The 25,560-nt window shown below is 43.7% G+C and overlaps 2 protein-coding genes across 9 annotated transcripts in view; both read left to right on the plus strand.

Moving 5' to 3' along the window:
• The window catches only part of LOC112230343 (testis-expressed protein 2-like), a 68,618-nt gene extending 57,482 nt beyond the window's left edge, over positions 1 to 11,136 (plus strand). For both annotated transcript variants that reach the window (XM_042310902.1, XM_042310903.1), the window contains exons 10-13: positions 6,909 to 7,022; positions 7,187 to 7,396; positions 7,771 to 7,891; positions 8,061 to 11,136. In XM_042310902.1, coding sequence (XP_042166836.1) covers positions 6,909 to 7,022; positions 7,187 to 7,396; positions 7,771 to 7,891; positions 8,061 to 8,222 — 607 coding nt within the window. In that variant the 3' untranslated portion in view covers positions 8,223 to 11,136. The remainder of the gene's footprint in view (positions 1 to 6,908; positions 7,023 to 7,186; positions 7,397 to 7,770; positions 7,892 to 8,060) is intronic.
• A 182-nt stretch (positions 11,137 to 11,318) lies between these two features.
• On the plus strand, positions 11,319 to 23,369 carry ccdc40 (coiled-coil domain containing 40). Of its 7 annotated transcripts, none has more exons than XM_024396591.2 (20): positions 11,319 to 11,361; positions 11,836 to 11,872; positions 12,137 to 12,319; positions 12,587 to 12,701; positions 12,824 to 12,963; positions 13,084 to 13,167; positions 13,568 to 13,787; positions 14,342 to 14,499; positions 15,439 to 15,561; positions 15,720 to 15,841; positions 16,398 to 16,641; positions 17,011 to 17,193; positions 17,788 to 18,033; positions 18,302 to 18,515; positions 18,905 to 19,074; positions 19,495 to 19,586; positions 19,874 to 19,994; positions 20,307 to 20,495; positions 22,358 to 22,516; positions 22,776 to 23,368. In XM_024396591.2, exons 3-20 carry the CDS (start codon positions 12,176 to 12,178, stop codon positions 23,028 to 23,030), a joined length of 2,979 nt encoding a protein of 992 aa, XP_024252359.1. In that variant the 5' UTR covers positions 11,319 to 11,361; positions 11,836 to 11,872; positions 12,137 to 12,175; the 3' UTR covers positions 23,031 to 23,368. The 7 variants fall into 7 exon arrangements, with proteins under 7 accessions (XP_024252359.1, XP_024252357.1, XP_024252358.1 ...); XM_024396589.2 differs by having other exon boundaries at positions 11,332 to 11,361; positions 12,120 to 12,319; XM_024396590.2 differs by lacking the exon at positions 11,319 to 11,361 and adding an exon at positions 11,372 to 11,665 and having other exon boundaries at positions 12,120 to 12,319.
• The last annotated feature ends 2,191 nt before the right edge of the window (positions 23,370 to 25,560 follow it).

A 25,560-nucleotide genomic window follows, 5' to 3' on the forward strand; every position in this document is an offset into this window, starting at 1 on the left:
TCACTTATAATTCACTGTATCACAATTCCAGTGGGTCAGAAGTTTACATACACTAAGTTGACTGTGCCTTTAAACAGCTTGGAAAATTCCATAAAATTATGTCATGGCTTTAGAAGCTTCTGATAGGCTAATTGCATAATTTGAGTCAACTGGAGGTGTACCTGTGGATGTATTTCCAGGCTTACCTTCAAACTCAGTGCATCTTTGCTTGACATCATGGGAAAATCAAGAAATCAGCCAAGATCTCAGCCAAAAATTGTATACCTCCACAAGTCTAGTTCTTTGGAGCCATTTCCAAACAACTGAAGGTACCACGTTCATCTGTACAAAGAATGGTACGCAAGTATAAACACCATGGGACCACGCAGCCGTCATACCACTCAGGAAGGAGACGCGTTCTGTCTCCTAGAGATTAACGGAATTTGGTGCGAAAAGTGCAAATCAATCCCAGAACAACAGCAAAGGACCTTGCGAAGATGCTGGAGGAAACGGGTACAAAAGTATCTATATCCACAGTAAAACGAGTCCTATTTCGACATAACCTGAAAGGACGCTCAGCAAGGAAGAAGCCACTGCTCCAAAACCGCAATAAAGAAGCCAGACTACGGTTTTCAACTGCACATGGGGACAAAGATCGTACTTTTTGGAGAAATGTCCTCTGGTCTGATGAAACAAAATAGAACTGTTTGGCCATAATGGCCATCGTTATGTTTGGAGGAAAAGGGGGGAGGCTTGCAAGCCGAAGATCACCGTCCCAACTGTGAAGCACCATGTTGTGGGGGTGCTTTGTTGTAGGAGGAACTTGTGCACTTCACAAAATAGATGGCACCATGAGGTAGGAAAATGATGTGGATATATTGAAGCAGCATCTGAAGACAGTTAAGCTGAAGACAGTTAAGCTGAAGAAGTTGAAGCTTGGTTGCGAATGGGTCTTCCAAATGGACAATGACCCCAAGCATACATCCAAAGTTGTGGCAAAAGGGCTTAGAGGGCAACAAAGTCAAGGTATCGGAGTGGCCATCACAAAGCCCGGACCTCAAAACTATAGAAAATTTGTGGGCAGAACTGAAAAAGCGTGTGTGAGCAAGGAGGCCTACAAACCTGACTCAGTTACACTGGCTCTGTCAGGAGGAATGGGCCAAAATTCACCCAATATATTGTGGAAAGGTTAAACAATTAAAAGGCAATGCTACCAAATACTAATTGAGTGTGTGTAAACTTCTGACCCACTGGGAATGTGATGAAATATATGAAAGCTGAAATACATAATTCTCCTATTATTCTGACATTCCACGTTCTTAAAATAAAGTGGTGGTCCTTACTGACCTAAGACAGGGAATTGTGACTAGGATTAAATGTCAGGAATTGTAAAAAACTGAGTTTAAATGTATTTGAGTAAGGTGTATGTAAACGTCCGACTTCAACTGTAAGTGTTAACGATGAGTCGAAATCCACGACTTAGCCTATTTTAATTTCTATGTGTTTGTGTTTCACATAGACAGCCACGTGGAGTTGTGGCGCATTGTAGGCTTTTTACTGTGCATTGATTGATAACAGAACAGCAAGTGTTTACTAGCTTATCATAGGTGTTGATCTGACTGAATAAATTTGTTCTCCTATATCCCTTTTGCCATTCATAAATTATGCGTTGTGGTTATATATCCATGGTATCGCATCGGGACAAGTAAACCAAAGGTTTTCCTAGATTTCCTTTCATAGGATGTCGGGGCTTGCCAGACTGACGCTATAAAGTGAGTGACTTGTCACTCACTTTGCATCGGTGAGAGTCGTTCATTTGACTCCCTAATTTTCATAGGCTACTGGTAGGCCTAGGCTTTTTGGCTCTTATATGCAGATAAATTATGAAAACATTCGATGAAGATGGTGAATCATCATTGCAGGAACAATAGGTTCTGGTTTGAATATGATAATTAAGGCCCTCGCGAAATGCAGGCATTAAAATGAATTCAACTATATATAAAAAAACTAATTCAATTGAAATTGAATTAATTTGACTAAGTTTATCGTAAGACATGAACAGAATGCATCAATGCAACTTTCTAAACTGGCAATGAAAATGACCGTCTCTTTGTGTGCTGTGCAGGGGTCTACCACTTTGTAAATCATTAGCAATTATGCTAAAGAAAACAGTCTTCTGGTAGATGGGAAAACCTTCCCAACTTGCCACAGTTAAATGTTAACTACAAAGTACCCTATGCCTACCTTGGAAAATGATATCATGAGTGATATTTATTCCCATAGTAATTCGTTATGGATCATAACTAAATCATCAGCTGCATTTTGACAGTGTTTTTTAAAATAATTTTAATAACGAAATGTATTTTTGTATATTATGCTACTGTGCAGTCTATAATACATACTGTAGTAAACATGGGAAAGTGTCTAATTCCTTACATAAGGGAGAGCAGGCCATGTCTGTACTACAGAATGCGGGGGACCGGGGTTCAAATCCCCGTTGGGGAGGAAGGAGTAGGCTGTCCTCCTGTCCCAGATGTGTTATTTCATAATTGTGATGTCTTCACTATTATTTTACAATGTAAAAATATAGAAAAATCTTGGAATGAGTAGGTGTGTCCAGACTTTTGACAGGTACGGTTAAATAAAGGTTACACTAAGAGCATAACATTTCTGCACCCTAATTTTCAAATTATTGTCTAACCAATAACCAAATGGAGATTAAGTGAAAATAAAAATCTCATTGATTTATCAAGACCAGTCCCCATGCTTGCCTCAGAGCAGTGCGACACGGTGCAACAATAGTTGTAGGCTTTTGCTTGTATGCTCTTTAAATAAATAAGACCAACATCATTTTTAACCGCACATTACTCAACACTAGTGAGACTCATTTCGCCTATGGTAGGCCTACAGTACATCGAAGAAAAAAATTATAATTCAATGACGAGACTCTCCGCCAATAATTACATTTAGAGGATTGGAGGACTCTAAATTAATATCTAAGGGGTATTTTCCTTTAGGATCTGTGATAATATCTGAGAATATCTAAGGGGCTTTTATATCATTCTAAATTAAATAATAATAATAATAATAATAATAATAATCATTTAAAAAGTAATGAATGGCTACACCTGCTACAGTTGTGATGTCTTCAATATTATTCTACAATGTAGAAAATAGTAAAAATAAAGAAAAATCCTGGAATGAGTAGGTGTCCAAACTTGTGACTGGTACTTAATTAATTTGATTAATATTATGGTATTTCTATTCCATGAAAAATGAAAAACCCTCTGGATTTCTGTTAGGATGGAACGAAAAATATGGCGCTGTACAACGTGACAGTCGACAGTACAGTACTTGGCTATTTAGGTAAAGAATCCCTGTGTCGAGGGGACGAGAGACCGGGGTTCAAATCCCCGACGGGGAGGAAGTAGGCTTATCTCAGAGTCCCCATGCAGTGTGAAACGGTGCTAAAATAGTTGTAGGCTTTTGCTTCTAACTTCAATATGCTGTTTAAATAAGACCTACACCATTTTTAACAAATCTACAAATGTTTTTTCCAACGATGTGACTCTCCGCCAATAATTACATATAGAGGATTGGAGGACTCTATATTACTAAGGGGCATTTTCAGTTAGATCTGTGAGAATATCTAAGGGGCTTTTATATAATTCTACATTTATTAATAATAATAATCGCTTTGTTTAAAAAGTAATGATATTTCGGAGATTTAGTTTTCATGTAACCTAGAGTGAGCGAGGGGAAAAAGGCAATTCTTGAACATGGGTGAGACATTCTCAGTAATTTGTAAATAAAGGCAGTTTGTTATTTAGAATGATTTATTTCTGGAGATTCCGAACTTGTTTATTTAGCAGACATCACTTGCTTATATTCAGCCTACACATATAAGAATATCATGGAATATTTAAACATTTTTGTTTCTCCATGCTTGTCTCAGAGCTGCGCGAAGCGATACACCGGGAAGGCTAGATATTTTGTGCCCACTCGTGATCTCTCTTCGGTTACACATCCTTGGAATAGCAGAGTAGCATAACGGTCCGGGCGGCCCTTGCTGTGCCTGGTGAGCATTTGGTCAAGTTCTGATGTCAGAAGAGGAATGGGAATGTCCGTGTGAACCGAAAACCTGACGAACCGTATGTTGACTCTGCCTGTCGGTGGTGGAGTTCCAGAGCTCACAGGTGTGCCTACCATGGATTGTGACTCAATCTCATTCATCGCCCTTTTCAACGCCTGAGTGAGTCAATGATTTCAATGATTCGTCTGACAAACAAAGAACTTTGTGTCCTGCGTGCCCAGGCATGGATCAAAGCTGGCGAGACATTGAATAACGTCATCTTCACAGACGAATCAACCGTGGAAGAAGATCAAAAATATTAACGAAAGCATAAAGATGTGGATGAAGAAATGTTGTTTCGAGTTAGATATGTAACACTATAGAGTACATAAGCATCGAATACATTGCAAGTTGAGGGATTTTCACAACAGTAGCCGGGCTATAAAAAGTATATTGATTGACATTTGATTGATGAGCTACATTCTTTATTGTAACCACAATGTCACACACAATTTGTATCTACCTTCCCAATTACTTTTAGAGTTTGGGATTTACAAATGTGTGCTTTTACTGATTAGTTACGTTGTTTTAGTGCGACGGTGGAGATTTTTTTATTTAAATTATTGTTTCATGTAGGATGCTACATTTGACCAGTTGCAATTGTAAGTAGGTCTAATAAAATAAAAATCTAACTTCTACTAGGCTGTCAAGCCTCATAGCCCCCCTTAACTTTCACACATTAACAAGTCCAATACAGCAAATGAAAGATAAACATCTTGTTAATCTACCCATCGTGTCCGATTTTTAAAATGTTTTACAGCGAAAACACAACATATATTTATGCTAGATCACCACCAAATCCCAAAAAACACAGCCATTTTCCCAGCCAAAGATAGTCACAACAGCAGAAATAGAGATAAAATGAATCACTAACCTTTGATAATCTTCATCAGATGACACTCATAGGACATCATGTTACACAATACATGATGCCATCTATTTTGTGAAGTGCACCAGTCCCTCCTGCAGCAGGGCACCCCCACAGCATGATGCTGCCACCCCCGTGCTTCACGGTTGGGATGGTGTTCTTCAGCTTGCAAGCATCCCCCTTTTTCCTCCAAACATAACGATGGTCATTATGGCCAAACAGTTCTATTTTTGTTTCATCAGACCAGAGGACATTTCTCCAAAAAGTATGATCTTTGTCCCCATGTGCAATTGCAAACCATATTCTGCCTTTTTTATGGTGGTTTTGGAACCCTGGCTTCTTCCTTGCTGAGCAGCCTTTCAGGTTATGTCGATATAGGACTCGTTTTACTGTGGATATAGATACTTTTGTACCTGTTTCCTCCAGCATCTTCACAAGGTCCTTTGCTGTTGTTCTGGGATTGATTTGCACTGTCCGCGCCAAAGTCCGTTCATCTCTAGGAGACAGAACACGTCTCCTTCCTGACCGGTTATGATGGCTGCGTGGTCCCATAGTGTTTATACTTGCGTACTATTGTTTGTACAGATGAACATGGTACCTTCAGGCGTTTGGAAATTGCTTACAAGGATGAACCAGACTTGTGGAGGTCTAAAAAGAGGCACTGAGTTTGAAGGTAGGCCTTGAAATACATCCACAGGTACACCTCCAATTGACTCAAATTATGTAAATTAGCTTCTAAATCAGAAAATCAGAAGCTTTTAAATCCATGACATCATTTTCTGGAATTTTCCAAGCTGTTTAAAAGCACAGTCAACTTAGTGTATGTAAACTTCTGACCGACTGGAATTGATACAGTGAAATAATCTGTTTGTAAACAATTGTTGGAAAAATTACTTGTGTCATGCACAAAGTAGATGTCCTAACCAACTTGCCAAAACTATAGTTTGTTATCAATACATTTGTGGAGTGGTTGAAAAACGAGTTTTAATAACTTCAAGCTAACTTCACACCTAGCTCAAGCTGAGGAGAGGGGGGGGGGTTCACACCTAGCTCGGCTATTAGACAATTCTTTAGTAAAAGTTGAATAGTCTATTGTTCAGTTATAGCCCATCCAGTTATGCTTGTGAAAAACTAATAATAATGCTTTTTCCCCTATCTACATGTTAAAGATTCCAACTGATAAAGTGTTTTTTAGCCACAATCGGCCCCAACCCCAATTAATACATTTAGGAACAGTCGATAGCGTTCTGGCCTTCGGACTAGAATGTTGAGGGTTCGAAACCTGCTCCCTGCTTTGTTTCATTACATTATTATGCCAGTCTCAGAGCAAATAGCCTGGATTGTTACTCCCATCTGGTTCCTCGCTCTCTTCCACGCGTCATTCAGCACGCTTGCGGGCGTGCTGGCAGGATGTACTGTTATTTTATTCTGTATATATGAATTACAAATCAGCCTTTACGTAAATCATGTTTCTAGTCTATTGCATAGTTACAAATATGCACAATCGTTTATCTCTACATTAACTAACATATTCCTCTCAATTGTACATTTTTTGCTTGACTCGTTAAGACATTATAACAACTTACATTTGCTTCCCCCGTAATGTTTTGTCAGCCATCTTTGCTGAAGAAAGTCACCACGGACGGGTGGCTCTCGTAAAATTCGTCATTGGAACCACTCGATATGATGGGTCATATAAAAACCTTGGGACCTAAATGCATAATGAGGGCTCTAACTCCCCCTTGTGGTGGTCTGTAGCAATGAAGCCATGACGTTGGGTACCTCTAAGTCCCGCGGTGTAAGCTTGCAACTTTTTAAATGAGGAATCACTGTATGAAAAGGCTTTGTAGTTCTAAGAGTCAGCTTTCCCTCTGAAAACAATGGAGATGAATCCATACTGAATCGTGTGTGTGTGTGTGTGTGTGCCAGGTACAGACCACGGACGTACTGCCTAGCTGACAGTGATGAGGAGTCATCCAGTGCTGGGTCCTCAGACGAAGAGGATACTTCAGAGGTCACCAATGACGTCCCTGGAGCAGAGGGGTGAGTATTTACTTTTACCCTGATTATTTACCTTGTTTACCTTTTAAAGTACCTTTCCGTACAGCTTTCATGTAATCCAGACTTGATCTTAATGCAGACTTTCACGTAAATCAAGGTAGGTTTGCGCGACAAAGTTCAACCCCTAAATCTCTCGTCTCCTTCAGACACATAGGGGGCCGCCAGCCCAGTAAGATCATGCGCTTCGTGGACAAGATCGCCAAGTCCAAGTACTTCCAGAAGGCCACCGAGACGGAGTTCATCAAGAAGAAGATGGAGGAGGTGTCCAACACGCCCCTGCTGCTCACCGTGGAGGTTCAGGAGCTCAGGGGCACGCTGGCCGTCAACATCCCACCCCCGCCCACTGACAGGATATGGTATGTTCTAAGACAGCTTCATAGAGTTACACATCATACCTCTGCCCAGCAACAGGATACAACGCATTCATACCACCACAATACATAATGAATACACTTTAATATTATATTATCTGGGTGTCAATCAAACACTTGTTGGCATTCTTGTGCATTAGTTAATTATATTCTGCAATGCACTTGTGCCCTCTGCTGGTGACTGATCACATCCCTGGAAAACTGACATTTTGTGTGCCTTATTATTCTGAGTAACCTTTATCGTTAACTTGCCCACATAGTACAATAACAAATGGCTCATTGCTGCATGATCTGTTATAGTTGAAATCTACACTCTGGTGTTTCTCTAGTGTGTTTGTTGATTCTGTTTTGAATCGCAGGTATGGTTTCAGGGGTCCACCCCACTTGGAGCTGAAGGCTCGGCCCAAACTGGGAGAGAGAGAGGTCACACTGGCCCACGTAACTGACTGGATCGAGAAGAAATTGGACCAGGAGTTTCAGGTGTGTGTGTGTGTGTGTGTGTGTGTGTGTGTGTGTGTGTGTGTGTGTGTGTGTGTGTGTGTGTGTGTGTGTCTGCATGCATGTATGTGTGCGTGATACCGTACTTTGTCCAAACTCTGTCAGCATACTATATCAAATGTAACATCTCTGAATCTTCTCTTCGACGTAGAAAATCTTTGTCATGCCAAACATGGATGACCTGTGGCTGACCATCATGCACTCTGCCATGGACCCCCGCTCTTTTGGAACGCCCTCCACCTCCACCGCCGATACGACCCAGAGGGAAACGGAGCCTTCCGAAACAGAGGGGGGCGCCACTAACGGCATATGAAGGATTGTTTACAGTATTTGCCTGAAACGTGTGAATTAGAATGGGAGCCAGGGGGCTTTGAAGTAGTATAAGGCCTATTGGTGCATAAGGACATACAAAAAGACTTCTGTTACCACATTGACATTCCAATAGCTCCATACCCAAGGGTCTTTTTTGTCACTGGCAGAACAGGATGACCTCAGTCATCAGATGAACTTTGACTTTTTAACAAGCTCACTGACCGAACGAGACAGTCAGTCAACCAACCAGGAAGGAGAAACACTAAAAATAAAAACTCAATTTCAGAATGGCACAAATGTAACAGTGATACAACCTAGTGGTATAGGTGGAGCGGTGTGGAGAGTTTTTGTGAGTTATAAGGTTACACAGTGTCCTATGAACACATGGTTATTTCGCATTCGCCGTTCACCTTACGTCCTAGGTAGGAAACAACTTATGTTTGGGGATGCAAATCAAGAGGGAGAATGAAGTGAAAAGAAATGGTTGAATGAGACGCGCAACCTCTAGATTATACTTTTGTTATTGTACGGGTATGTCTGCAAGAGAGTGCATGTGTGTGTGAAGCCTGACCCTAAAAGCAGGAGTGCATACTTTTGACAATGTCACATGTATTTTTTGCCATATGATATAAGACATCTAATGCCCCCTATGCTTTGTCCAGGTGAACACGAATAGTGTATTCACTTGTGTTGTGACCCCACATCGCTTACTGCTCGGGGTAGAAGTTCCCCTTTACCACAGGTCTAGAATCAGATTACCCCAAATCCTAACCATTTTGTGGATGAGAAAATGTCTGAGCCTATAGCAGTGGTAAGGGGTAAGGTTCTACCTACAGTATTCCCCTCTTAACTGTACACCACACCTCCTTTATATGCAAATAATCACTGTGTCCATATCTGTATGGAAGCAGCTATATGAAGCCCTTTCCCTCAATTTTCTCTGGAAGCCAATGCTATAGGGTTAGCCGTCATTACCTAGGCAACACGTGTCTTTAATTCACTAATGCCTATGCAAGTTCCTTGCTAACTAAGGACATGGACATGAGGTGAGCAATGAGAAAATAGTATATATATATATATATATACATCTCTGAAGAGGTGTACATAATGGGCCTAACACTTCTGTTGAATGTATGTATGGCTGTATTGACATTGGACTGTTTTATTGTTTGTTGTATGGAAACTATTCCTAACCAATCACATGGATTATGTTGATTGGGGTATGCCAAGTATTGCACAACTAAAACAGAAGTTTTGATTGATGTTTTCCTTGTAAACACTATTAATGAAATACTATCAACAGACATGTATTGCATATTTGCAGTGCTATTGTGTTATGCTCTCTAGCATGTACAATACCCGTGGCACATGTTGAGACCATTCCTGTTGTACTCGGAACAACAGGTATTCATGTTTTTTTTTTCTCAAATGATGTAGGAAGTGTTATGCATTTTTTAAATGTTGTTTTATGTATTTTCAAATGGCCATCATCCACAGTTGCCAATGCATGGAAATGAGCCCCCTTGCCAGACGTGCTAAATGACACTTGGTAGAGTTAAACTATATGATGTACTGTGCCCTTTGCCAAAACCATCATTAATATTCAAATAAACTGTTAACTCAAACCATAATTGTAGTCTCAAATCATCACTATTGAAGTCTGAATCACCTCCTATACTCTACTGTTATGTTTTCTTCATCTTGAGGTTACGTTTTAAATGCACAGTTTTAGCATTGGATTTGTTTACATGAATTCCTATTTGTCTTTCCATTCGTTCCATTTATTTGTCAGGACACTAAAGCACTGTTGTAGAATGTCATTGATGAAGGAATATCGTTTTTTAACTTTCCTTCTACTTCTAATTTGGTTTCTTGTTTAATTTTCGTTTTAGCGATTATTCAGTTAGTAATATTATTATTGGAACCCTTGATAAAGATGAGGCAAAAATACTAAAATAAATGATACAAATACAGTGCTATATTGCATGCAATTTTATGTTGAAAATGTGATTTATTGTATATTAACACAATTGCCCAGAGAAAGAGATTTAGTTTCAAAAGTAATAAGACAATTCTCAAAAAGATAGGTGTCAAAGTTATTGGCACCCCTGTTTTCAGTACTCCAGCACCGTACCTTTGTGAGGATAACAACACTGAGCCTTTAAAGAAAAAGATTAGAGAACACAGTGGGAGGGATCTTGGACCATTCATCCATACAGAATCTTTCCATATCCTTGTTAAGGGGATGGTGCTAAGACTATTGAAAACAGGGGTGCCAATAATTTTGACCCCTCTTTTTTAAATATATATATATGTGTGTGTGTGTGTGTTTATTGTTTAGCAAAATCTCGTTCTCTGAGCAATTGTATTAGTATAATAAAATAGAATTCCCCAGTTTTTTGGAGTGTACAAAATAGCTCAGTATTTGTATTTATTTTATACAGTATTTTTGCTCATCTTCATCAAGGGTGCCAATAATTATGGACCTGAATGTAGGTCTAGTACCAGGTTGGAATTAGAATGTTTTGTAATGCTTTGTCTGCTTTCCTGAAATACAATGACAGAATGATGATATGAATAGCACATCAGATTTATAACAATAAAGAGTTGATGATTCTGCAAATATATGGCTTATTTAGATTTTTAAGGACAAATTTGTTGAGCCTCATCCATGTCTACTGCTTGGCTGAAACTTGGTCTCTTAGTTGGTTGAGACCAAGTTTCCCTAAAGGAAGTGCTTTAAAATAATGCCTTTTTATTTTTACAAATGTTGATTTAGCAGGCCTTGTTATTTTCTGTTATCGATTTTGTATGACTGAATTGCAATGATATTGTGGTACAAATGATAAAAAAGATCAACTTGCTTTGTAATTATTTGCTCTTGATTGAAATAAAGATTTTTTTTAATAAACACATTTTTTGTCATATACTGAAGTTATTTAAATTGCCCCACACATGCCATGCATTAATATTTAAAATGTTCAAATTCCATTTCTGATAATCCATGCACCTCAACTTGAACAGTCCACAAATTTCAATATTCATCAGGGGCGGCACTATCCAATGACTAGCCTCTACCCCTTATCCCTTCACGGAAGTTAATCGTTTCCTAGCAACGCCTGGCCGGCTGACAAACAGAGGTGAGTCTAGCTGTTTTTAGTTTGCAAATTCAATTTCGTACTACGAGCTGCAGGATTATTTGTTGTTGCTGAAGAGGTGATAAAGCAGGCTTAAGGTTTAGTAATTTGTGCATTTCGAGGACAGTTAAAACATTCTGGTATTTTAAATTGTTCGGTAATCTAGCTAACGTTAGCGTTAATAGCGTATTAACGAATAAGCACGCTAACTTCAAGGCAAGTGGATAGCAGTATTCCACGGGAAACATTATGCGCGTAGTAGGCATATCCATCATAGGTATCTGTCTTATTTCATTTTTAAGCAAAGGTACAGTATGAGGGCCTAATGAATGATTATCGTCAACTTCATAACGAATATTTAAATATGTGTGTCTCTGTCATGTTTTCCCAGGTGATGACAGGAGGCTTTGTCAGACAACTTTTAAATGTGCATTTTTGCTTCAATACATTACTTTCATTCTCTGACCTTTCTTTCAGTTCTGAAGAGATAACTCCTTAATAACTCAAGAAGCAGGTAAGGCTTTCAATAAAAGGGCGTTAAAAGAGCAGGTGACATTATTTAGCAGACACTCTTATCCAGAGCGACGTACAGGAACAATTAGGGTTTAAGTGCCTTGCTCAAGGGCACATACACTGATTTTTTTTCACCTAGTCGGCTTGGGGATTTAAACCAGCAACCTTTCGGTTACTGGCACCAAAGCTCTTAACCGCTAGGCTACCTGCCTACATGACTGCAATGAAATCCAATGTTGCTGTCACAGAGGCAACTTTCTTGTAGTGCTGACAGAGTCGACCATCTTGGTTCCCACCGAGTCCAATGGAGGGTGGAGGAAGTGAGGGAGGAGGAGAAGAGGAGAGGAGGGGAACCCCGCCACAGGAGGAGGGGAAGTACGATGAACAGCCAGGTGGTGCTGACGAGGCAGCAGAGGACTCTGGGGTTACTGTACTACCTGGGCAGGAGGTTTGTGAAAGATACTACTCTACAGTACAGGATACGTTTTTTTTTCACACGTTTCTCAAGTTAGGATTTGTGACTCATGATATTGTGTCATCTGCATTTTATTTGTTGTCATTCAAAATCATGAACTTATTCCCAAAAGACGATTTAGACATGATTTAGGCAGTGGTCCAATGCACATAATTAAATATAACCCTTTATTATTTGTATTGTAACCTTATGGATCAAAAAGTGACTTCCTGAGTTTCCTCCTGTCTGTCCTCCATGCAGGGTGGATCAGCAGAGCAGTCAGACAGAGAGCAGGCCGAGGCGGGGGCTGGTTACCCAGTGTCACAGTCAGGAAACAGTGGTACAGGCGCAGCCTTCAACCCCGCCAGCAACTCAGGTCCGCTGGGTTTCAATAAGAGGGAGGGATAGAACAATGGTGGACTTTTTTAACTGATTTCTATCACTTTTTGCAATTGACTCGTTGAGTGATCATGAAACGTTGTTTTTTTGGGGTGCCAGATAACGGAACGATGCCCTTGCCGCCTCACCCCTCGTTGCACCTCTCAGTCCCCCTCTCCGACAGCGATGCGGACGGGTTACGCAGGGCGGCGGATGAGGGCGATGAGGAAGATGAGCTCATCGTGCTGGACCCTGAACACGTAAAAGCAGTTTCCCCGCTTAACATCACTGCTAACGTGGTTTTAAATACCTTAAAGGTTTAAGCCCCGTCGTGCTTATCAGATGAACGTCTTACTGTGCTTTCTCCCATCTGCCTGCAGCCGCTGATGAGAAGGTTCCAGACTGCACTGAGGAACCACCTCCACAAGCAACTGGAGAGACTCAACATGGAGTTGCGCGAGAAGGTGCAGTAGCTCTCTTCTTCTGAGGCAAAGACTCTTCATCCTTTACAATGGGCCACAATCAAATCAACATGGACATCCACTTTACAGTATGCACAGAGTACGATTCATGCCATTTATAGTCACTCTTTTCCCAGGAGAGGGCGCCATTGACTTGTTTTGGCTCAATCTCAAACAGTGACCCTGTGCTTTCGTTTTTCAAAACACAGAATAAACTAATCTGCAACTAGAAATGATCTATAAGCGGCAACAATTGATTTACAAGGATTAATCACTATTGTTATAACATTTTTTTTTAAAGACATCCACAGGCCTTGCAGTACATTTCTAATGCATTTGCCCTGTGCAATTCTGACCCCAACCCATGCTCTCTTTCCCTCCCCTCCTCCACCCATCTCCCTAGATGGCCATAGAGAGGTCTGAGAGCGACCACCGAGAGGAGCTGGGCGTGGAGCTGTATGGCATACAGCAGGAGCTGGCCAGACTCCAGGCCTGTCTGGAGGGCCGTCACGAGACCAACGCACAGGCGGCCGCCCAGCGCAGACAGGCCCAGGATCAGCTGGAGGGGGTCCGAAGCCAGTACCGCACCACAGCCAGCCAGGCCGGCAAGCAGAGGTCACACGGTGAGACCCATAAAGATACACAGTTAGTATGTCTTTTTTCATTCTGTGCTGAGACCACTCACTGACTTGATAGGGACAGACACTATACAAGGATTGTATGAATACTAAACAACTGCTCAAGAGACATTGACTCATCAATTGTCATAAAGCACACGTTTCTGTAAACGTAGGGTGTTGTCACTTTGCTACAGATGTAGGATCTTCATTTGATCACTTTTGTTGTCTGCGCAGATAAGCTTTGTGATTTACATAAATTCACTGAAGACCCATACTAACAGTATTGCACTTTTCAGGTAACCTACTTTTGGCCAGCTAATAGCTTAACCACCGATCAAGCAACAGTATGCGCTTATTTTGCTGTGACAATATAGGTCAAATTAAGATCCTATATCTGTACTATGGCTTGGGACAGGAGTTTTTCTTGACCTAATCAAGGAAAAAAAATCAGGACCCTAGCCTAGTTATAATAGTCCATAATGATATAAAGGTTATCCTGGTCAGGTGACAGTCAAGAAAAACTCCTGTCCCTAACTATGTCTCACCTCCTTCCTCAGTGTCCCAGCTGCAGAGTGAGGTAGAGAACCTGGCACTGCGTCTGTTCTACATGCAGGAGGTTAACGCCGACCTGCGCTCTGACATCACGGCCATGAAGAACGCCTCGCGCAAGGCCTACTCCGAGAAGACCCAGGCAGAGGAGCAGAAACACAAACAAGTCAGGACACACGCCTTCCTTCTTTTACAACTGATTCAAGATCAGCTGATTGGCATGTTAGTTCTAATGTTAACCGTTCTGAGCCAAACCGCAAAACTGGTCCTGGACCAGATGCTAAGGGTCTAGAAAGTATTACTTATTACTGTGGCTAAATCTTCTCTTGCAGTGAATTACAGGTGATTCCTTATATGACCCTCTCTCTCTCTCTCTCTACCCCCCCTCTCGCTCTCTCTCTCTACCCCCTCTCTCTCTACCCCCTCTCTCTCTACCCCCCTCTCTCTACCCCCTCTCTCTCTCTCTACCCCTCTCTCTACCCCCCTCTCGCTCTCTCTCTCTACCCCCCCTCTCTCTCTCTACCCCCTCTCTCTCTACCCCCTCTCTCTCTACCCCCCTCTCTCTACCCCCTCCCTCTCTCTCTACCCCCTCTCTCTCTCTCTCTACCCCCTCTCTCTCTCTACCCCCCCCTCTCGCTCTCTCTCTCTACCCCCTCTCTCTCTACCCCCCTCTCTCTACCCCCTCCCTCTCTCTCTACCCCCTCTCTCTCTCTCTCTACCCCCTCTCTCTCTCTCTCTCTCTACCCCCCCCCCTCTCGCTCTCTCTCTCTACCCCCCTCTCTCTCTCTCTCTCTCTCAACCCCCTCTCTCTCTACCCCCCTCTCTCTCTACCCCCTCTCTCTCTACCCCCTCTCTCTACCCCCTCCCTCTCTCTCTACCCCCTCTCTCTCTCTCTCTACCTTCTATCTCTCTCTACCCACCCTCTCTCTCTCTACCTTCTATCTCTCTCTACCCACCCTCTCTCTCTACCCCCTCTCTCTCTCTATCTCCCCTCTCTCTCTACCCCCTCTCTCTCTCTCTATGCCCCCTCTCTACCCACCCTCTCTCTCTACCCCCCTCTCACTCTCTACCCCCCTCTCACTCTCTACCCCCCTCTCTCTCTCAGGACTTGTATGTGGAGCGGTTGACCAAACACATGGAGCGGCTGACGGAGCAGATAGCTCTGTATAAAGTACAGACCATCGCCCAGTCTGAGGAGACCCAGGCAGCCAAGGAGGCCCTCTCTGAGGTACACTGCTGTCCACTCCCGGTTGGGTACAGGCATTTGATCCAGCCAATCAATAATAAATGTGTTACTACTTAGGCTGAGACAAAAGCTGTACACACAGAAGGAATGGGGAATGGTGGTGAACGGTGTGCCTTTTGCCTGTGTGTCTCCCGATACAGGCCCAGATGGAGATGGACTCTTTGGGGATGGAGAGGAAGCAGCTGCTGCAGCAGTGGAACAGCAGCCTGGTGGGCATGAGGAGACGAGACGACGCTTACACCGCCATGCTGGAGGCTCTACGGTGAGGCCACGTAAACGCCTAGAGTCTACACACATCACAGGAGGCTGCTGAGGGAAGGACGGGCTCATAGTAATGGCTGGAATGGAATGAATGGAATGTTCTCAAACACATGGGAACCGTCTGTTGATGTGTTGGTTACCATTCCATTTATACTGTTTCAGCCATTACTATGAGCCCGTCCTCCCCAATTAAGATACCACCAGCCGCCTGTGACGCGCGCACACACACACACACACCCACACCTCACCACACAGTGTAGAACAGCAGCCTGGCGGGTATGATGAGACGAGGCCAACACCACAGTGGAAGAGTATACACACTGGATAGACTTAAAATGGCAACCCTATTCCCTATATAATGCACTACTTTTGGCAAGATGTACATTGGCCACTGTCCAATGTCTATTTACAATACAATTTGAATTTGCCGTGCATCAGTCCTGTTGGTCTGCTCTGGTCAAACGTTTCTCCTTGCGACTGGACATGCTGTACACCTGTGGGATATGCCACCGTGCACACGTCTGTCAATCTCCCTCCCTCTCCCTGCCTCCATGCAGCGCGGCCACCCACCAGGTCCGCTCTCTAGACACCGAGATCGAGGGCTTCAAGAAGTCCATCACGCAGGAGGGGGAGCGCAATGAGCTGCTGACAGTACTACTGAACCGGAGCCAGCTGGACAGCGCCACCTCCAGGAAGCTGATCTCCCACAGCCACAGCCAGCAGGAGGCGCTGCAGGTCCAGTACAGCATCTACATGAGGACCCTGCAGGAGACCGAGCAGACGCTGCAACGTGTCAACACGGTGAGTGAATGGATTGGTTTTATTTGACACATTTGTAACGCGTATAGGTTGCTTTAACCGAGGGTAAACACACAATGAAGTCAAAAGACTTGCGTTTATTGTGGTTTTGCTTCTTCTATTTTTTTCTCAAGTCCGCAGTTGATTTGTGTATCTATCGTGTATCTATTTGTGTATCTATTGTCCTTTCCCTATGCAGGCTCCTCTGAATGCAATATCCGCTCAATGTGAAGTGACTGGAATGTATTGTCGTTGTCGTGACTCGTGTAAGTGGACGATAGTACGATGAAACACTTCTAACCTCTGTCCCCCTCCCTCCCATCTCCCCATCTCTCTTCTCCCCCCCTCCCCTCTCTCCTCCCCTCTCTCCAGGAGTGTGGGGTGCGCCAGGTGGAGGTGTCCTCCCTGAGGAAGCAGACGGAGAAGGAGTGGGTGCGGCGCATCGAGCTGGAGGACCGCATCATGTCCAAGATGCAGGAGCATCTCACCCACGACAAGGCCACCAAGTACTCCCGACGCCTCACCGACAAGATGGCCGCCCACAAGAGGGAGAAGGTGAGCGGGGTTGGTCGCCGTATGTTTTGGGGGGATCCTGAGTGGCGCAGCGGTCTAAGGCACTGCATCGACGGCGGTCTGAGGCACTGCATACAGACCCGGGTTCGATCCTGGGTTGTATCACAACCGGCCGTGACCGGGAGTCCCATAGGTCGGTGCACAATTGGCCCAGCGTCGTCCAGGTTAGAGGAGTGTTTGGCCGGGGTAGGCCGTCATTGTAAATAAGAATTTGTTCTTACCTGACTTGCCTAGTTAATTAGTTTTTTTAAAGGTGGGGCTCACATAAGTTTATTTCGGGAGTTTTCAAGTAATTCACAATATTACAAAAACTATTTAGCGGTGTATTGTCAATCATATTGTGGAGATGTGTTAGGAATGGGAGACTTTGTAGAATTACAGTACAGAAGGAGTTACATCTGGTTGTTATTTAATATCTTGAGCTAGTTTTTCAATGACCTGTGTAGACAAAGAAAGGGTCCCATTGAAAACCACACCAACCGCAATGCTACATATGAAACTTTGCTAGCGCAATGTATCACTGTGTTCAAACCAATCTCTGTGTGTGCGTCTCTCTCTCTCTCTTCACCCTGCCAGGAGACCCAGCTGTCCCGGCTGGAGAACGAAATGGCGGCGGTGACGCTGGAGAGCAGTGACCTCACCCTGCGCCTGGAGGGTCTGGCCCGCACCCTCGCCTCGCTGGAGACGGAGATGAGCCGCCGCAACGAACTGCTCGGCGCCAGCGAGGCCAGGATCACCAAGCGCGTCACCGTCATCGAGCGCAAGCAGGCCACCATCAACGTTTACAACAAGAAGATTGAGCAGCTCGTCGCCAGCACTGGGGTGAGAGTTAACTTACAACCTAGCACTGACCAGTAACCAACTGAACACTCTGGGTTTATTTCCCTTAGAATAAAGGACTATAGGTACTGAATCTAAAATAGGTGGCACCTACAGATCTAGAATGGTATTCTATTTCTATGGTAGCACCATCCTCTACAATAAGACCAGAGCCAGAATGGATTTGAAACGTTTCAGCTTTGGGGGAAAAAACTGCGCATTTTCCTGACTTTCTACGTTGTCTTGATCACGTCCCTACGTACGTCAACAGCACGAGGACCTGGGCCCGTTGGAGATCCAGGCCAGTACTCTGACCAAGCAGCTGGAGGGGGTGGGAGGAGAGATCAAGGAGCAGCAGCAGCTCTGGCTGCGGCAGCAGGGGGAACTGGTGAGACTGACCCAGGAGAAACAGGCCCGGAGCGCCGCCCTGCTCACACTGCAGACCCAATTCACCATCCTACAGCAGAGGAAAGTCCGCACAGAGAGTACGGTAACACACACGGGCGCGCACACTCACTGACCATGGAGAAATGGGCCCGGAGCACCGCCCTGCTCACACTACGGACACTAGTGTCATACACCTACCGGTACCCAGCCCACATGGGCTTACAAGACACCCCAGAATAAAATAACGTTTGACAAATTATGAGCATAGAATAATCATGGCCGGTACAGCTACCATATAGCCCCACTACACAAACAGTACATGTATCCTTCTCCTCCAGGCATTGTGAACCCACTGAGCAATGTCAAACACTCCCGGTCTGAAACAAGATTCCAGACACTTCACCATTTTTGGGGTCTTTGTGACCCTACCCTAACAAAACACACGCTAACCCATGGACTCCCCACCTCTCCGCTGCCTCCCGTCCAGGTGAGATACAACAGGAGCAGCGGGAGCAGGCCGAGCTGGAGAGACACATGAAGGAGCTGATGGCGGACATGTTGAAGCTCAACTCCCTGCTGAGTGAGAACAGGCATCTCCACCAGGCCCTGGAGCAGGGCAACGTCGTCATGGAGACTGACTTCCTGCACAGACTCAAGGTTGGTGGTCACGGTGGGGGCTATTTCTGGTGTTCATCAGTCCCCCAGTCAAATACACACACGTATAAATATGTCCGTTTCAGTCCTGAACCACTGCATTCTATATTGCCCCACAAAAGCAAAACGCAGTAACTACGTTGTTTTGTTTTTTTTACTACAAAAAAAATTGCTGTCCGTCTGTCTAGACGGACAGCAATTTCTGATACACCACGATCGATGTTGATCAACAGGCTTGTTCTTGTGTCAGGAAACGAAATACCGCATTAATCAGATATACCTGGCCGTTACAACCGATCAGAGGCCTTTTTACCCAAATCAAAGGGCAGTATGCTAGACATACTGTAAATAGACGTATAGAAATGCCTCCGCACCATTGTACCTCATGTATAACCGTGTACTCCTGTGACGTTGTGTGTTTAGGAGGCGGAGAGAAACTCCATTGAGACGCAGATGAAGCTAGAGAGGATCCAGGAGGAGAAGGACAGGCTGTTCAACAGTCTGGTGGAGTCAGAGTGAGTCAAACAGTAGCAAAGTAGTCCGCCTAGAAACATGAGCCTCCGTCTATCTGTCTGTCTGTGTCTTGTCCTCATGCGAGTGTACGTGTGTGTGTGTGTGTTTCACGTGCTTGTGTTATATGGGTGTGTGTTTTTGTTGAGTTCACCCGCGCTTCCACATCTGCGTCGCTTGCTGCTTGGGGTTTTAGGCCGGGTTTCTGCGGCGCACTTTGCAGACATCATGTAAAAAAGGGCTTTAAAAAATGAATTTGTTGATGTTTATTTGCGTGCATATGTGTTTTCAGGCGTCAGATCATGCTGTGGGAGAAGAAGACTCAGCTGGTGAGAGAGACCAGGTCGGCTGTGGACTCTGAGGTGGGCCAGGGAGACATCCGCACCATGAGGGCTGAGATCCACCGGATGGAGGTAACATCACACACACTGGAGAAACCAAGAGCAACTCTCACATCACACAATCTTTCACTTAGTCCCTCCTACTGTAGGTCGATACACTGTATCTGCATATAGAAAACGACAACATGGTGTTGCTGCCTTGTACGAAATGTACAATACAAATCATGTTTGATTTGATTCCTTAGCGCGCTAAATGTGGAATAGGTAGGACACCTCACATACTCATGCACCTGTTTCACCCCCTCCAATGCTTTCACTGGGTAATGAATCAATGCTGTGTGCTGGGAGTAAGAATCAAGTATCAATGTGGGTGTGGCCCTACAGGTGCGATACGGTCAGCTGATGAAGCAGCAGGAGCGCCTACTGAGGGAGATGGAGGGAGTGGTGGCTCGCAGGGAGACTATCGTGATGCGCAGTGAGGCCCAGGCACGCACCGACCGCAAGCAGCCCACTCACACCGACTTCCACGGCATCCTGCAGGGCCTGCGTCGGAAGATACTGGACACACAGAAGGTGGGGGTGTGGGTCAGTTGGTGTGTTGGTGGCTGTGCGTTCCTGTGTGTATGTACAGTACGTACAGTACCAGTCAAAAGTTTGGACACCTACTCATTCATGATTGTTCTTTATTTTTACTATTTTCTACATTGTAGAATAATAGTGAAGACATCAAAACTATGAAATAACACATATGGAATCATGTAGTAACCAAACAAGTGTTAAACAAATCAAAATATATTTTATATTTGAGATTCTTCAAAGTAGCCACCCTTTTCCTTGATTAAAGCTTTGCACATGCTTGGCATTCTCTCAACCAGCTTCATGAGGTAGTCACCTGGAATGCATTTCAATTAACAGGTGTGCCTTGTTAAAAGTTCATTTGTGGAATTTCTATCCTTCTTAATGCATTTGAGCCAATCAGTTGTGTTCTGACAAGGTAGGGGTGGAATACAGAATAAAGTCCTATTTAGTAAAAGACCAAGTCCATATTATGGCAAGAACAGCTCAAATAAGCAAAGCGAAACGACAGTCCATCGTTACTTTAAGACATGAAGGTCAGTCAATCCAGAAAAGTTTATTCAAGTGCAGTCGTAAAAAACATCAAGCGCTATGATGAAACTGGCTCTCATGAGGACCGCCACAGGAATGGAAGACCCAGCGTTATCTCTGCTGCAGAGGATAAGTTTATTAGAGTTACCAGCCTCAGAAATTGCAGCCCAAATAAATGCTTCACAGAGTTCAAGGAACAGACACATCTCAACACCAGCTGTTCAGAGGAGACTGTGTGAATCAGGCCTTCATGGTCGAATTGCTGCAAAGAAACCACTAATAAACGACACCAATAATAAGAAGAGACTTGCTTGGGCCAAGAAACACAAGCAATGGACATTAGACTGGTGGATGTCTGGCTGTTGAGTCCAAATTTGAGATTTCGGGTTCCAACCGCTGTGTCTTTGTGAGACGCGGAGTAAGTGAACGGATGATCTCTGCATGTGTTGTTCCCACCGTGAAGCATGGAGGAGGAGGTGTGATGGTGTGGGGGTGCTTTGCTGGTGACACTGTCAGTGATATATTTAGACTTCATGGCACACTTAACCAGCATGGCTACCACAGTATTCTGCAGAGATATAGCATCCCATCTGGTTTGTACTCAGTGGGACTATCATTTGTTTTTCAACAGGATAATGACCCATCACACCTTCAGGTTGTGTAAAGGCTATTTGACCAAGAAGGAGAGTGATGGAGTGCTGCATCAGATTACCTGGCCTCTACAATCACCCGACCTCAACCCAATTGAGATGGTTTGGGATGAGTTGGACTGCAGAGTGAAGGAAAAGCAGCACAGCATATATGGGAACTCCTTCAAGACTGTTGGAAAAGCATTCCAGGTGAAGCTGGTTGTGAGAATGCCAAGAGTGTGCAAAGCTGTCATCAAGGCAAAGGGTGGCTACTTTGAAGAATCTCAAATATATTTTGATTTGTTTAACACTTTTTTGGTTACTCCATGATTCCATATGTGCTACTGTGCAGCCTACAATACATACTGTAGTAAACGTGGAAAAGGGCCTAATTCCTTACATAAGGGAGAGCAGGCCATGTCTGTACTACAGAATGCGGGGCACGTGGGAGACCGGGGTTCAAATCCCCGTTGGGGAGAAAGGAGTAGGCTGTCCTTGTAAATAAAATGTATTCTTAACTGATTCCATATGTGTTATTTCATAGTTGTGACGTCGTCACTATTATTCTACAATGTAGAAAATAGTAAAAATACAGAAAAACCCTTGAATGAGTAGGTGTGTCCAAACTTTTGACTGGTACTGTATATGCTTCATATGTGTGTCTATGTTGTGTGTGTGTGTGTCTCCCCACCCTAACAGCAAGCGGAGGAGTGTGACGGGGTCCTCAGGGAGCTGCAGCAGGGCCAGGCCAGTCTGAGCTGCAGTCTGCGGGACAAACAGCTGCAGCTGGGAGAGCTCCATAGTGCCAGAACTGTCCTCACCTCAGACTTCCAATGTCTGCAGGACACCAAGGAGAGGGTACGCGATGTAGACACATTCACCCATTCACACTCAACATTATTCCTGCCCAATGTAATGTTATCCATAGTTGAGAAGTGGTTTGCGCTGTGCATAGCTATTTGAATATCTCTTTTCATCTCATGTCTTTTTTAATCCCTTTATCCATCCTTCTTTTCCTCTCTCGGTCTGGTTCTCTCGCTCTCTCACACCCAATCTCTCTCTCTATCCTCCCTTTCTCTCTCTCTCTCTCTCTCTCTCTCTCTCTCTCTCTCTCTAGAACCTGGCCCGTCTGGTCTCCCTCCAGGGCCATGCCAAGCAGCTCCAAGCGGTGCGTGAGGGTCGCTACAGCGCCCTGTCCACCAGCGAAGCCTTGGAGCCTGCGTTGCAGAGGCAGGAGGAGCGTCTGCACGCTGTGACCACCATCCTGCACCGTGTCCAGCAGGAGTTCCCCCAGCACCAGGGGGTGCTACGACGCCTCTCCCTAGCCCTGGCCGCGCGCCTGCAGACTCCGATTGGTCAGGGGACCCACTGACTATTACATGACTGAAAACCTCCATCATAGGATCACCCACGGAGTAGATTGGAGATAGAGATCCATCATAGTTGTCGGGTATTACTGCTCTATGGTGTTCCATGTTACTCTGGCTGTTAGGATTAGGGAGCTGGACTTGGGGTGGAAGCTCTCCTCCTGGCCATGTTTGGGCAATTTTGGTTTTCAGAATATTTCAGTTTATTTTGTTCCACTTGATAGAATGAAGAGTTGATTTAATATACAGTATACACGGATATCCTACCAGCGTGTGAAAATAATATTGTCCATGGATAAACTGAAGATACACATAAATAAACAATAAAAGCAACATTTGTAATTCTTTCTTTAGTTAATATCCACAAACTAGCTAAATCTTAAGTGTGGAATCACTAAGGCCAGCCTGTGAATGATCATATGTCATAATAACAGAGAAACATCATACAATGCCATTAAGCGTCACTTAACATAAATGAAAGGTTCTGTCCATCAATGTCAAATATCAGATTATACTGGATAATAATCAGTCAATTGGCTGGTTCCCCCACCCAATAAGCAGTCGCTGACATCATAGTCAGGAAGTGGTCCCAGATGGTCCCCTCTCTCCAGGGTTATCTTTGGGAATTAACACCAGGCCCCTTTGGAGTTGATTCTCTATTCACCTCTGGATATCTAATCCATTTATATAAGCAGATTACCACCCCTAATCTCATGCGTTCCTGAAGTCCCTTTTGTCACGGTTTGGGGCTCCTTCAAGGGAAGGGAACTCCCGAACTGTCCCTAAATCAGTGATGATCTGGAACCAGGCCAGTCACCAATTACATTCCCCCTCTTTTCAACAGCTTTTGTTATTCTATATGTTTCACTGACGGCTCCAAAAAGTAGTTTGTGTACTTACTGTCATAGAAACCTTTGTTATAGGAATCTTTATTGTCAGCGATGGCTGTTATTTAGAGGCTTGGCCTCAATCTCACAGATAGCTTTGCCAATGGCTTTGTTTGCCTGTTACATGACCGGTTAGGTGCTATTATAATACACACAGTGAATATAATTGGAAGGGTGAGAAGGCCTGGCCAGGTTACATATCAGTGAGGCCACAGTCCTTCAGTTGGTACAGATCAACATCAGCTGGTGGACCACCCACTAACCTGTTATGTTTCGTCCTAGGATGCGTCTCAATGGTCTATAAAGGCTTCCTTTCCTCGCATCCTCTCGCTCATCTGCTCTGATCTAAGGATACATGATAGGTGAAAGCATATAGTGGATGCCTACTAGGAATTTGCTTTCAAATCAGAAAATGACAAGGTTTACAGCACAAGCACAGGAAATTTATTATTTTGATTGAATTCCTTTCAGGGACACTTTACTTAAAGCATCCAGGTATAATTCTTTATAACTTGTTATAATTATGTATAACCCTTTTTAATGTAATTCAACCAGGCTTATAATGTGTTTGTGTGTGACCTGTATTTGAAGGCCTATAGCTGCACTTGCAATGTGGTCTTACAGGTATTGTCAACAAGTACTTGGAGAGGTGTACATTAAGGCATCCCAATTCTGATATTTTTTTCCTCTAGTTGGTCTTTTGACCAATCCCATGAGATCTTTTCACACCAGATCTTTTCACAGCTGATCTGATTGGTCAAAAGACCAATTAGGAGGAAAAAATATTTGAATTTGGCTGCCTGTGTAAATGCAGCCTTTGGACACATACCGAATTGACATATTTTTTAAATAGGTAGTTGGTATGTTCTGCACTTCCACTGTGACACCAAATGACTGTATACATGTCTAGTCAGTCTCATATATGGGCATCTGTCGGTGTTGATTGAGAAATCAGTCACAGTGAGGTGGATTCATATGGTTTCTCATAACTTAAACTTGTGAAAACTGCATGTTGTTGATGGTTTCATTGGTTGTTACAAAAACATCCTCGTTCCATTGGTCTTTGGACTACTACACCCATCTATTGCACACAAAGTGTCTAGGTTACTTTTCCTAAAAACCTTTCATGTCACAGGCTATAATTGACAGCAGCTCCAAGTAAAAAGCCTACATAGGCCGTAAGGAAGTAACTCAATGGAATGAATGTGGTTTTGGAGGTGCAACCACTGATGTGTCCTCTCAATGACCGTTTATTTTCCAGTTCAGTTCTGGCGTCATTGCACATGTCATTTAAATAGCAACCAGGATTGCACATTATTCAAATATATTTGGTATGTGGCATCACATGAGCTAAAAATTGATACACTATACAGTACCAGTCAAAGTTTGGACACACCTACTCATTCAAATCAAATCAAATCATTCAAGGGGTTTTCTGTATTTTTACTATATTCTACATTGTAGAATAATAGTGAAGACATCAAAACTATGAAATAACACATACAGTGGGGAGAATAAGTATTTATCCTTTAGTAAGGGTTTATTTGCAGCAATTCAACCATGAAGGCTTGTTTAGATGGTGCCGGAGAAGATGGCTGCCGTTTTATTGGCTCTGTAACCGACCATGCTAATTTGTTTGTTTTACCGC

This window comes from Oncorhynchus tshawytscha, linkage group LG32 (genome assembly GCF_018296145.1).
Source record: "Oncorhynchus tshawytscha isolate Ot180627B linkage group LG32, Otsh_v2.0, whole genome shotgun sequence".
In the NCBI taxonomy this organism is placed as follows: domain Eukaryota; kingdom Metazoa; phylum Chordata; class Actinopteri; order Salmoniformes; family Salmonidae; genus Oncorhynchus; species Oncorhynchus tshawytscha.

Coding starts and splice junctions, on each gene's coding strand:
- ccdc40 (XM_024396591.2), top strand. CDS start 12,176: ATGGAGGGTGGAGGAAGTGAGGGAGGAGGAGAAGAGGAGAGGAGGGGA. Junction 13,788..14,341: donor CGGCAAGCAGAGGTCACACG/GTGAGACCCATA, acceptor CTCCTTCCTCAG/TGTCCCAGCTGCAGAGTGAG. Junction 17,194..17,787: donor CCGCCCACAAGAGGGAGAAG/GTGAGCGGGGTT, acceptor TCACCCTGCCAG/GAGACCCAGCTGTCCCGGCT.